The sequence below is a fragment of the Channa argus genome, chromosome 18, assembly GCF_033026475.1.
Source record: "Channa argus isolate prfri chromosome 18, Channa argus male v1.0, whole genome shotgun sequence".
In the NCBI taxonomy this organism is placed as follows: Eukaryota; Metazoa; Chordata; class Actinopteri; order Anabantiformes; family Channidae; genus Channa; species Channa argus.
This window is the reverse complement of record NC_090214.1, coordinates 9,946,001-9,959,477: the sequence shown is the minus strand read 5'-3', so window position 1 is coordinate 9,959,477 and position 13,477 is coordinate 9,946,001. Positions and strand designations below refer to the sequence as shown.

The 13,477-nt window shown below is 37.8% G+C and overlaps 1 protein-coding gene across 4 annotated transcripts in view; it reads right to left on the bottom strand.

The window, feature by feature from the left end:
- The window catches only part of LOC137103524 (mediator of RNA polymerase II transcription subunit 13-like), a 71,277-nt gene that overhangs the window by 48,224 nt on the left and 9,576 nt on the right, over nt 1-13,477 (bottom strand). For all 4 annotated transcript variants that reach the window (XM_067483961.1, XM_067483962.1, XM_067483963.1 and 1 more), the window contains exon 2: nt 4,390-4,627. In XM_067483961.1, the coding sequence (XP_067340062.1) occupies nt 4,390-4,627 (238 nt within the window). The remainder of the gene's footprint in view (nt 1-4,389; nt 4,628-13,477) is intronic.

The following is a 13,477-nucleotide window of genomic DNA, read 5'->3' as shown; positions in this document are numbered from 1 at the left end:
GTATTCTTACTCGTGACTCATGTTCAAAATATGTCAATTTCTCTATGGCTGTGTTGGCAACATGCTGATGACTCAGCCCCATTCAACACATTAATCCTGTTTCCTCACAAACTGTTCTCAACCTGTACCTTGATTTAAAATGTTGTATACATTACAGGCCAGTGTCATCTGACTTTAATAAAAGCAACTGCCATGTTTTAAACATGATGTTAACATTGAACAAAAGGCAATTAATGTCAGAGAGAGCTGGTGCGCAGTGAGAAAGCAGCAGAAATGTAACACTAGATCACAGCTGCTCATGCTGCTGGTACTAGCTCAAAGACATGATTTATTTAGGCCCAACCTCTAGTGCAAAGATTCATCACCTAAAAACAATATCAAGTCATTAGATGCAACAATTCTGAACTTGTCCCATTCTAAAGGATTTGTGGCCTTTTCATTACAACAGCTGCCATCATCAATGTAATTTGATAGTAGATTTGGGTTTGGGTTTATTTCCAGTGCACGTTAGAATAAAAAATAAAAATAAAAAAAAAAGCACTTATGCAAGTCAGCCAAATTTGCTCAATCACTTTAGATCAAGTAGGCACTAAAAAGGTTGCTTTGTTGCAGCTGAAAAGAGGGTAGTTAGCAGTGCAGCCAGAGCAGGAGAGGCTCTGCCTGTATTACAGGATGAGTTTGTAGTAGTGGCCAGTAGTGGCCAAGTCACAACAAATACAACTGGGTCAAACACTTAACTTCCTCTCCTGCCCAACTGTGTAAACACATTATTCTGCATGAAAAATGAACAACCAAATATGTCAGCGTGTGAGGTTGCCATTTTCTAGCCGCACTTGTTGTGCACCTTACTGCCCATTATCTCAAAGTCTAACATAACTGCAGGGAATTGAAATGATGTCTACACATCTAATGACACTCTAATGTGGAAGTTGTTGAACGTCATTGCCCAACACTTTAGTTTTCTCGCTTACCAAGTTCCCTGTAAGGTTGTGTGTCATTTCACAGTAGCTTTTGGGTAATCCAAAGACAGACATCTGCTACTGAATCACCATTCCTAAAAAATACCAATGTAACAAATTATGATTTCTGAATGTCAACTCCAGGACATTTTATCGAACACAGGGTAAACTTTCACGCTATTTAATCAGTAATCACTGCTAATTAATGAAACCCTCCTCATGTCACTGAACTGACTCCCACCTGTTGAACTGCAGGCTCTGTGTGTAAACATGGGACCTCACTCAGTTTCAAAAAGCACAACAATATGTATTATGTATATCTTTCTTACAGCTGCCAGCAGTTACACAAAAATAATGAATATGGTGTAAATATAATTAGGCATCATTATTTTGCTAAAAACATAAACATCAGTTTGATGAAGTGAGTTTCCTAAGCCCATGTTTTAAATTGGCTCCTAATACTGGTTTTATTGTAACCTCATAATGTTTTTGGTGCTAATGATCACACTTCCTCACACTTCGAGCACTTTTTTAAGCTAGAGTTGACTGTGACATCAACTAGTAATTTTTTGCTACGTGTTATGTATATAAAAAAAGTATATCGTGTGTCACCTCTCTGACCACAGACATAAAAGTGAGCTGCCTAAAGAACTAATTTATACAATGTCAATCTGCACAATATAAAATATATTATTAACCTACTGAATGTTGACATAAAATGTGACTGCTCAGTCCAGTGTGTAAATCAACTTTTTTGGAATAGACAAGTGTCTTCAATGTAAGCATAAAACACATGGATGTGGATTTTTGGTGTATCAAACATAGAAACCATCTCACATCCACAAAATACAAAATAGAGGTGCTGATACAAATTATCACAGTTTGAGAGTGGAACTTGACATGGACTGTGTCTGTTTTAACTTGTTTTGAACAGGAGCTCAAAAGTGAAACTTGACACAGTCTTGTGCTTTGCTGAATATAGGGGATTTTCTGAATGGAAATTTGAAGTTCAAACAATTTCTGTCAAACCTGAAGTTTAACTAATTTCCGTCTTTCTCCTATAGTTCACTTGATTTATTCATTTATTTTTACACACACATTAGGGACTGAAGGAGCCAAATTTCCAGGTGTAGAGGAATTAATGTTTGCAAAAATAGCTAAAATATGAGTTTTAACCCCAATGTAGCATGTCTGCTTTTTTGACGTTAGATCATATTGTCTTGTCACAAGTTCAGAAAACAAGTCAGCACGTAATAGATCATGTCAACAAGTATATCATGTCATGTCAGCCAGAGAATGAGGGGAGCTAGGAACAGACAAAGGAACTGAAGGAGAAATCACATGAGAAACAGAGTGACATAAGTGAGAAAGAGGAGAGGAAGAAGTCAAGGCGACATGAGCAAGAGACTGAGTGAGAGAACTGCAGGGGATAGAAAGTCAGCACGTAAAACATTCCCACAGTGAATAGAAATTCAGCTGTGTAGACAAGGTAAAATGCTGTTATTCCCTGTGTTACAACTGATTCTAATTTGGAGGAAATCCAGCTTCACTTTAATTAACAATTATCAACTCCTCACACCCCAAGTGCTATTTTCAATGCTTAATAGGAATTATACAGAGAGACCCGTGAGATTTTACAGAAGTAAGAAATTCATATTATCATAATTGTATTCAGTGTGTGTCCGTGTCTGTTTATACAGATCTGTTATGCTGTAGAGGAATCCTCTATAAGAGTCAATTCACACTAACAGGCCATAATGTTTGATTTTAAATTAGTGATAAAGCTAGTACCTAAACACAGACAACTAATGACCTTTAAATTTGCAGCTTGAAGTTGTCATTCAATGCCCAATATTTATTTTTTATCTAAACTATTAAAAACCTGTTTAAAAAGAAACATCTAGTATAAAATGTCAACTGTTGTTACATTCAGTGATCACGATAACTAGATGAATTAGTTTTAATTTATGGTGAGGAGTGGGGTAAATGCGAGCGAAATGCAGAAATCCAACAGGCACCAATCTGTACATTACTTGATTATGAAAATAGTCATTAGCCCTAATTTATACACTTCACAAACAGATACAAATGCCACAGACATTATTTCTAAATACTAACAAAATGTGTCTAAAGTCTGAGCATTCAATTTTTTATGTGTTTAACAGTGCAATGGAAACATTATAAGCCAACACTCAAAAACAAATATGTAAATAACACCCAGTAAAACTGTAGATTATAAAGATTAAAAGGCCTTGTGCTACTCAAAGGGAGTCACAATAATGCTAAAATCCCACACTGCTACATGCCTGTTATAAGGGTTTAAGTGTTTTTCATCTGAATGATGACACCACTACACATGACATGATCAGTTTTTTTTACCTAATGACAGTTTTGAGGAAACATTTTAAAAACTTGATCTTAGGCAGTGTTAATGATGCAAACATCACTCAGTTGAACTGCATTTTGTATTTTTATCTATTGCACATTCTCACACTGTCTAAGCGAAGGGCTCCTGTCAAATATCTACTGCAATGCCTGACAGGCATTTTCACATCAAGTCAGTTTTAATAGGTAACTGAACACTGAAATTTGCTTCAGCTTCTCCAACCAATTTCCCTGCTTTTTTTCCCCTCCAGATTGTTGTTTAACTAAACCAAAACCAATATAATCCCTCTCCTGTTTCCTCCTCTGACTGTCTTCCCGAGGCTTAGTCAATATGTTAGACTTCCACACACGCAACAAAATAATGCAAATGTTTCTATAAATAGAGACAATAGTGCTGACAGTAGCACTCTTATCAAGTGAGATATCTCAGTGTAATTTTCACTAACACTCACAACCCCACACACATTCACAGGAGAAATCGAGTCTATTGCTATGTGCTTCATCATAGTGATAGTCCAAAAGCAACACCTAAACACTTGAGTTGCAAAGCAAACATATTACACATACTGTACGTGCTATATGGCTCAAATATATAACCTCCTTACACAAAACAGATCAATCTCAAACAAACAGCTTGAATCTACATAATGCTAAGCCCTGCTGTATATTAGACAATGCAGCTCAGGTATATCACATACACACACACACACACACACACACACACACACAAAGGCATATGCTTCTCGTACAACTCACATTCACGCTTTACATCTAGTTATAAAACAACACATATTTCACTTCTTTGTTTTATACAGAATAAACTGCCAGATGACTATATTCCATGTAATTATTCCCCAGTCTATATAATCCAAAGTGACATAGTAAAAAGCAACAGTAAAATTATACAGTCTGTGCAAGCCTCTAACCTAAACTTTCAGCACATAAACGGAAGCCAAAATGAGGACAGATGAGATGGAAAAAGAATTGGTGTGGATTGAGCAGATATGCCCCACTCATCCTTCATCTCTTTCATCGTCTCACTCACCTTCCAGCTCATGATGAATGATGTTTGAGAGGTTGGGCTCTTCACCCCACCAGAAGATCCACAGCTCCTTGGCATCAGGTTTGATTTTGCGTCGCCATACGCACAGCAGGTTGGCCTGCACGCATCGCATGAAACTGCGCAGGACCGGGTCGTCCTGGGCTGGGGCAGAGATCACTGGCCCGTACTCCCCACCACTGCGGAAGCTGTAGCAACGCCATTTAATGCCTGTCAACTCCGCCTATGAAAGAGAAGAATCACGATTAAAACACTGCAGCTGTAACCAGCCCATTAAAAAACTATAATATATTAATACAGCATTATTTAGTTTAGTGACTACAAAATAATTCCATTGTCTTTAGCTCAAACATGGTTAAATGTAACGTGAAAAATCATTCACTCTTTCACTGGTAAGTCAATCGACAGAAAAATAATCGGCAATCATTCTGATTTTCCATTAATCATCCGAATCATCGTTTCTGGAGCAAAAAGTCAATTTTGTAGTTAAATCTTCGCCATTGTGAGACAAAACTATTTAAAATAACCATACTGGGATGTGGAAAATAATGATGTGCATTTTTCTCCATTGTATAGACTAAACAATTAATTCAAGGACAAAATAACTGGCAGAAACTGAAAATAATTACAGCTGCAAGTATAAATATCAATATACAGTTGTAAATTCCTTAACATGCTAAGCACGTGTAGCTGTATTAATTTACCTTATGCTACTTAATTTTACTGTACCTCCTACTAAATCATATCCAATTCTTTTAAATGTTACCAACAATGACTTTTAGAAATGTCCATCTGAGATGTAGATGATATTAAAATACCATTATCCCTAAAGTCCATTATACTGTATTATTGCATTATTCACTTAAGTGGTTCACATAAATGACAGCCTCAAACAAAGCTGATTTGATCGATAACTGCACATAATCTGTCCAATTATATTTTCTTCAGTTTCCTGTTTACACAGCTTGTGTATGTTTCGTGTATTTTTGAGTACGTTTAATGTCTCCCTGTTGTCTTGTCCCTATTTAACTACAAGGAAGCGCGTGTAACGACTGCAGAGAGAAAAGTGACTTGACATAAAGGATGGCCTTCAATGAAATGAGAGAGAGAGACAGACAGAACTGAAATATCAAGGGATCTACAATGAGTAGGCGAGACATGAGAAGAAGAAATAGTGTTAGGTCAATGGCTGGAGTCTGGCCCAGCAACTGACATCTACTCCATTTAATCTAATGGCATGATAGGAGTTTATGTTGCCCACTGCAGACCTGGGTGAGGAGACTCTCTGTCATGATGATTTTGTGATGTGCTGGAAAAACAGACAACTACTCACACAGAGCTAGAAAGAGAGTAAACTTGCATGTTATTTCGAATTTTGTAAATGACAACACACAAGCCAAAACACGATAACAAGCCAAAACACTGTAGAAACATCAGTGAAGCTGCGGTGCTCGTGTGTGCTTTGGAAACTTTTTTTTTTCCATGTTTGGGTTATTGTGTTTGTATTTGTGCATGAACAAGTTGAGTGCACAAAGGCATTGTTGAACAGGACAGAGATTTGGCAGATTGGAATGGGGGGTCCTCTCAGTGCATCGTGATGCCCTCATCTGCTGTGTTCACCCAGCTGTGAGGTTCATGTTTAGCGTATGGGCCGGGCCACCAAGCTATCCAAGATCAGCTGAGAGCAGAAAAAATATTTAGCCATTTTACACAGGAGACCGATAGAAAGGAGCAGGTGACAATTAAAGCCTGCATTGTCTTGGAGAACTCCACAGCTCTGATGGCAGTGAAGAAAGAAACCAAATAGGTCTGGGCATATTTGAAGAGTGTGTATGAACCTGTAGATGGGATGTGTCCAAACCAGAACGAAAATCAAGCTAAAAGAAAGCATGTGAGGGAGATTTATTAAAACAACATGCAGGATACACTGTAGCATCTTTTGCCTGAATGCAATGGACACTGAGGTGTGCACATGACTGCAGAATGCACCCATAATTGCAAGCATGTCCCTCCAGTAATGACAGTGTGTGTAATGGGAGAAATAAACATTGGCACTGTGATAAGCCAAGCCCTAAAATTAGCCATGACAAGGTCAAGGAAGACATCTGCTTGCACTGCCTCGTCACTCCCAGTCAATGTCAAAAGTTCCTCCACTGTTTGACACAGCTGTCTGCTGCTACTGAATCAGTAGCGGAGACAAGGAGACACGTTGAAGTCAAATGTCAGAAAATATATTCACAATCGAGGCCTACCAGTCTTTTTTTAAAGGCAACATTTGTACTATGTAGAAATAGTTATTAATAATTCCCTTCAGACTTGTTTTAATACAATAAAAATAATCTGCTCTGAATATGAATTGGTTTCTGATCTGTTTTTCAACACACAAAAATAAATAACAAATACATAAGAGAGCAACTAGCAACCAGTCACCAAGTCTACAGCAATGCTAGGGCCTCTGAGAGGGTGAGCTAAATGCTCAATGTACTGTTTACTGCAATGCCTGGCCCAAAAAACAAAGCAACGGGGAAAAAAAACCTAGATTTTTATAAACAATTGGGTAAGTGATTTTCCTAATCAAACCTGTCAGAAGACATATCATCATAGAAAAGACATTACTCTGCTTGAAGCAGCTCCTTCTGATACAAAGAAAACAATCAAGTAGAAAACTGAAACTACTAAAATTTGGTTTGGAACTGTGCAACCCATCATTAAAACCTGGAAGGATAGTTGTGAACCATCATCTTCAAGAAAAACATCTTGAATGGTGAATTTAAATAGTAGAAAATCAAATGTAGAACTTGCAGCTACATTTAAGACTGAGAGTAACAACATTTCCTCAAGCACAATGTGTGAAGAACCAAAAGGATTAGGACTAAACCATTGTGCAGCCTTAAGAAAACCACTTATCAGCAAGGCTAATCTGGAAAAAAGGTGTCAATTTGCTAGGGAGCATAAAGATTGCACTCTGGAGTAATGGGAAGAGGTCTGTGGTTCAATGAGTCCAGTTTTTCAGTTACTGAGTGATGGGCAAATCAGGGTAGGAAGAGAGGCAGATGAAGTTATGTACTCATCAGGCCTAGTGTCTAGCACACAAGCCTGTGGGGGCAATATCTGGGGTCAGGCCAAGGTTCAGCAACCGTATCTGCTGGAGGTCAACCATCTTCCTGAAAACCCCTGCACAAATGCATTCCATCATCAAAGCTAAAGGTGGTCTAAAAAATTTGAAAGACTTCTTTTTGGCCAGGCAGTGTATGTTCAGGATAGCAGTCAGTGTAAGTATGCTAATATTTACTAATTAGCACTAAACATGAAATTCAGCAAAGGCTGACTGGAAGGTCATTGATCCTGCAGGTAATTTAGTCATAAAGTAGTAGACAAGTTAAAACTTTGACCTAATAGCAACACTGGAGAAAATGTCACCACAATCTGGAGATGTACTCCTCTGTAGACCATATGCTGTTTATCTACATTGAGACATTTAAGACAGAAATACTGGTCTTCCATCTGTAGACTCATGCTGCAAGCATTGCTAAAAAAAAAAAAAAAAAAACATGTATCCAGATTCAATAGTATCAATATGCAATTTTAACAAGTTTAAATACAGAAACATAATGTCTCCTTTTTCAGTAAAAGTCTATTGAAATGTTGCTCTAAATGCCTGGGGCTGCAATATGGCTTTCACAGCACAAACACAGATTCTGTGATTTATTTTTTTGTTTGTTTGTTGTTGTTTTTTTGGACTATGTGTAAAGCACTAACACCCTGCTGAATTTCTGTAGAAGATTAGCTGTGGCACAGTTGCAGGAAGAAGGACAGTGCCACAGTCACATGCTTGCAGGCAGAACCAAACACATGCCTGCACACAAACACTGACACACATGCACACACAGCAGCTGTGATGATGTGCAGACCAGGAGTGCTCTGAAACACTGACATGCATCAGGAGGCAGACATATTTTCCGGCTGATGTCCAGTTATTTTTCAGCAGTGACAGCTAAGCTCTGGCCATCTAACTGTGTGTATTTTTGTGGTTGTTTCTGCCCTGTATGTATGCAAGCTTATGTATGAGTGTTGTAGCCGATGAGCTGGTCTTGATATCAGTAAGGACTACACTGATACAGATTATGCCTTAAATACATGTCTCTGCCCACTTCACCTTCACTATATTTCTTCTGCAGTCACAGTAATTCCAGCACTAACAAAAAGCTAATTATCATATGTTGTAAAGTATAACTTATACCAAAAAAATGTATCAAGTATAGTGAGCTATTATCTCTGCAACTGTGGTGAATGCTCAATGTTTTAGCTGTTATTCTATTGTTTTTTAGTCCTGAAAGAATTGGATGAATAGGGTTGCTGAAGTGCAGAGAGGGTTAGTAAACTAGGATTGTTTCTTTGACAAAAGTCTGTGCTATCAGTGGTGATGATGAGTCTGTTTGGTAGGGTTCACGAATATTCCTCACAATAGCAGGAAAAAAAGCAGAGCAAGCATCTGTCTAAAGCAGCAAATTCCTCACCATCCTTCAGAAAGAGTACGAAAGAGCAAATCAACGATTATTCCAGGCAGCAGTCTCCGTCTCTTTTAAACACTACCACAGGGGTAAAAAGGCAAAGGGGTCAAGCAAAAAGACGGCGGATTTTGTTTCACTGTCAATAAAGCTGCACTCCTCCAAGCCCCTTGTTCTGTAGGTTGGCTGCTTCAATTTCTGATTGAGTGCAGGACCAAAAACAAGAGCTTTTCCTTCCATTGCGAAGATGGACCAAAGCTTTGACCTTACTTTCACCTCTATTATCTTTCTTGTCTCTGCTCTCCTTCTCATCTCTCAATGCTCTCACTGTAACAGACGCCTATTGAATCCACCCAGAGTGTCTCACTCTCTCCCTCTCGCTCTTTTTTATTCATCTCTTTATGTCTTTTTGTCTAGTAAACAGAGAAAAGATGACAGCTAACTTGCATTTCCAGAATATTTTTCTATCAGCACTGTGCAAGGCTGCTCTCCATATCTAGTTTTTCATAAAAATACATCTTTATAGGTGGCCTGAACATATTTCTTCCAGTGAGATTAATTCATTAATATTTTAGATGCTTCTGAATTTTATAAAATTGGATTTAAAAAGGAACTTAAACTAAAAAGAGATATTAGTTTAAGAGATAAAGGAGATATTATGACAATTTCCTAATGTAAGATGAACTTGAGTCCAGGCTTGCAAAACATAATCTGTATCCCAAGCAGAGGTCAACCTCAGTGCAGCAGACATGTGCTTGTAATCAAAAGAAAATATGGAAGTCAGAACTTTATTCTTTGACATATGCTGCTCAAACATAAAGTACTAGATACAGTTTAGCCTATGTTACTTAAACAGAAAATTGGCTTGCTTTGCCAGAGACTAAAAAGTTTTTTCCTCAAGTTGGTCTAAAAGATTGACACATATAAAGTACAATTTACATACTGTTAAAAAGCCCACAAGCTTCACCATGTAGAGGAAAACTTAATTTTAGCAAAGTCGAAAGGAAAATCCACTTTGAAATGCATTTTGCAGGAATGCGTCCACAGAATCAAAATATTTTTCATCCTCTCATTTGTTTCACAAAAACCTGTGAGACCTTTTGAATAGACCTATTGAGCTATTGTGCAGGAAAAAGCACAGTGACAAACACCGTTTGCAACTGCTCAAAGAAAAAAAAGAAAAAAAAAACATATTTAAACGTGATTGCATTTGTACTGAATTGTTAAGGACAGGATTCAGTACAAAATGCAAAATGTGCACATTAAAGTAAGAAAAAATATTCAACCTGTTTGTGTGAAACTACTTGACTTAAGAACACACTTACATGAAGCTTTTGTGAATCTTTGAATTCTTTTTCTAAGTGGATAGGTGCCTGATACTCTATCAAAGATGACAGAAAGCATCATCTAAGAGAGATGCCACTTCTTTAGGAGCCTCACAGTCTGATAGGCTGACAAAGGAGGCACTTTAGGCAATTGAAAGACAGCTTGTATCAGCAGATTTACCTACTCTGGCACAAGTGAAACACTTATTCTGTCAGAGTGGCATAGCTTTCTCATCAATGTCAAATCTGTTTAGGCCCTTGAAGAGCTGCCAATATTTAGGGTGTGTTCAGATCACTTGTGATGCTTGTGTGCCTTTAGATAAGACATGTCATCTTTATCAGGCTCATGCATCCATCTTCCTTTGATTTCAAAGAATGGGGACATCTAGTAATTGTTTTGAATTTATTTGAAGTTTCAACAAAGCAAAGTAATCAAAGCAAAGCAATGCTATAATCCCTAACACTGTATTTTCCTAAATAGTATTATTTCTGATGCTGTCTGCATTTTTGACCCATTGCTGTTTGTATTTATTTGCATTCTACGTGCACCACTCTATACAGTAATTTTCACTGTTAGTGGCAGAGGACACCATTCCTGTTCTTGATACAATTTGCCTGCACACAAGAAACAATTCATCTGTGTGAACCACTGTAACAGCAAACCACTGTTTGCAATATCATCTACTGACATCAGCCTCACTGTTTACTTTTCCCTATCTCACAGCTACATCGGGGTTAGTTCACATTAAAAGAATTCAACTGTCAACATAGTTTGGCTTTTACTGTTAAGCAGTCACAGGAAACTAGCTGGGTTTGTTAACACTGATGACAGCCATTACACGTGTGGGTAGAAAATAAGAAAAAAAAGTAATTCTTGGCCTTTTTTGACAGTATATACGTTTTTTACATCCTCTTGACTCATACCGGACTCAGCTGTTATGTGGAAAACTACTTGCTTCAGCCACAGCATGAATTCAGACTGCAGAAAGCCAAAATACTGACTGGCATCTTTATTAAAAAAGATGTGGTTGTTTGGCTGCACTTTAAAGAGATACACTAGTTGCTCTCCTGAATTTGCATTTGTGAAAATCTAGCTGCTCAGCAAGTGTTTGCTGTTCAGTTAAATTCTACTTTCGGTTACTTCAGTAACCACAGTGTCACCAAATCAACCAGGACAGAAATTATCAAAGAGACAAAATTTAACCTGTTGTGCTGAAGCTGTTTAATAAAAAAAAAAATCAAATGTGAAAAATGATTGACAAAGACATTAAACGTTGGCTGTTTTTTTTACTAAGTCAGTAGTGAGAAGTCACCAGTTAGAAGAACAAGTGGCAGAAATCAGAACAGCCTATGACTCCCCCTTCATCAATTAACCCGCTGAAATCAAATAAACCCACAAGGAGCCACACTCCCCTCTGGCATTTCAGATCACAAATGAAGAGTGATGCACATTACTGTGAGGGAGCAAGAGCAACACAAAAGCAGCAAACAGGTGTAGAGAAAAGGCCTCTGGGGCTGCAGACACTAAACAGATGTTTTTCCTCTGCCTTATGCCGACACCCTTACAAGTCCCTACAAAACAAGGGACAGTCATTTGATCTGTGTTCCGCTGTAGCATCCAGCCCTGGGAGGTGAGCAAGCCAAGCGACCTAATTAGAGCAGCGAGAGTCCCCAGGGCTGAGTGACGGATAGACCTGCCAATCACACCACAGAAAGCCTCCATCAAGCTATGACTTCTTACCTGACACAAAGAGAGGCGGGAGGCAGGTGTTGACAGAGGTGAAGACCAATAAGAAGAGCAAAACATTGTGAACAGTGGCTCTGCTGCATCTAAAAGGCTGACAAGATCCCCAGTGATAAGGCAAATAAAACAACACAAAGCTGCAGCATCCGGCTGCTTTTAAAGTGTTAGGGGACAGGCTAAAGCAGTGGTCCTGCTTAGCCTAAATTATTAACATGCAAACAAATAAACCAGTCTCTGCTTTACTGGTGTCTCTGGGCCAACTTAATTAAGTGTGACAAGCCACAGGGATAGAGAAATGAAAGAAAGACGCAGACAAAGAGAAAACCTGAGAAACACACAAAGAAGAAAAAACAGAAGAGAGAGAGAGAGAGAGAGAGAGAGAGAGAGAGGAGAGAAGTAAAAACAGTTGCTAGGCAACATACAACATCTGTAGGAATTCAACAAGGTATTCAATTTTGAGATTTCTGTCTCCAGGGTTACAGTGGAAATATAACATTTCAAACACTTCTTTGGTTCCTTACTTAACTTTGTATGTTAGATCTTGTATATGGTAAGCCCATTTAACATTTACCAGGTGGACAGTATTTACATTTACCAATAGTCAAAACTGTAATTTAAGATATGCAACTCCATTTTAACTAGCCAGAATTTTAATTAAAGATATCTGTAATTACATTTTGACTTGTCAGAATGTTCCATTGGCTTAAATGGGAAAATTTAAGATATCTACAAGTCAATTCTGATTATCCGTAATGTGAAATCCAGATATCGTTAATTACATTATGACTAGTCAACATTTAAATTACAGATATCTTGAATTACATTTTGACTACTCATAATTCCAACTGAGAATATTAATAGATATTCATTTTGCACATTTACAAGATATCTTTATTATCTTTTTGGATGTCTTGAAATTCAATTACAGATGCCTTTAATTCCAGTTTTAACTAGTATTGAAGATATCTTACATTTATGTATTGCCTATTCAAAATTATTTTTAGGATATCAAACACATTACAGATATCTTATGATACACATTACAGATATCTTATGAAGCGCTATATAGCGCTTTTCTACCTATTGGCACTCAAAGCACTTTACACTGCTTCTTATTCACCCAATCACACTCCCAATCACACACACTCATAAACCGATGGGGGAGCTGCTATGCAGCTGGCCAACACTCACTGGGAATAACTAAGTAGTGTCTTGCTCAAGGACACTTCGACATGTGACCAGAGGAGCCGGGGATTGAACCAACAACTGCGAGATTGGTGGACAACCACTCTACCTTCCTGCGCCACAGTCGCAGGTATTTATTGACGCGATTCTAACATAAAACGTAAAGAGTGACTATCAATATTTACATTTTAGATATCTAAAATTGCATTTTATATACAAATGTATTTAAAACGACAATCTGACTAGTCAAAGTTCTAATTTCAGATATCCATACATGCATTCTGACTAGAAAGAAGGACTTTTTAAAGATA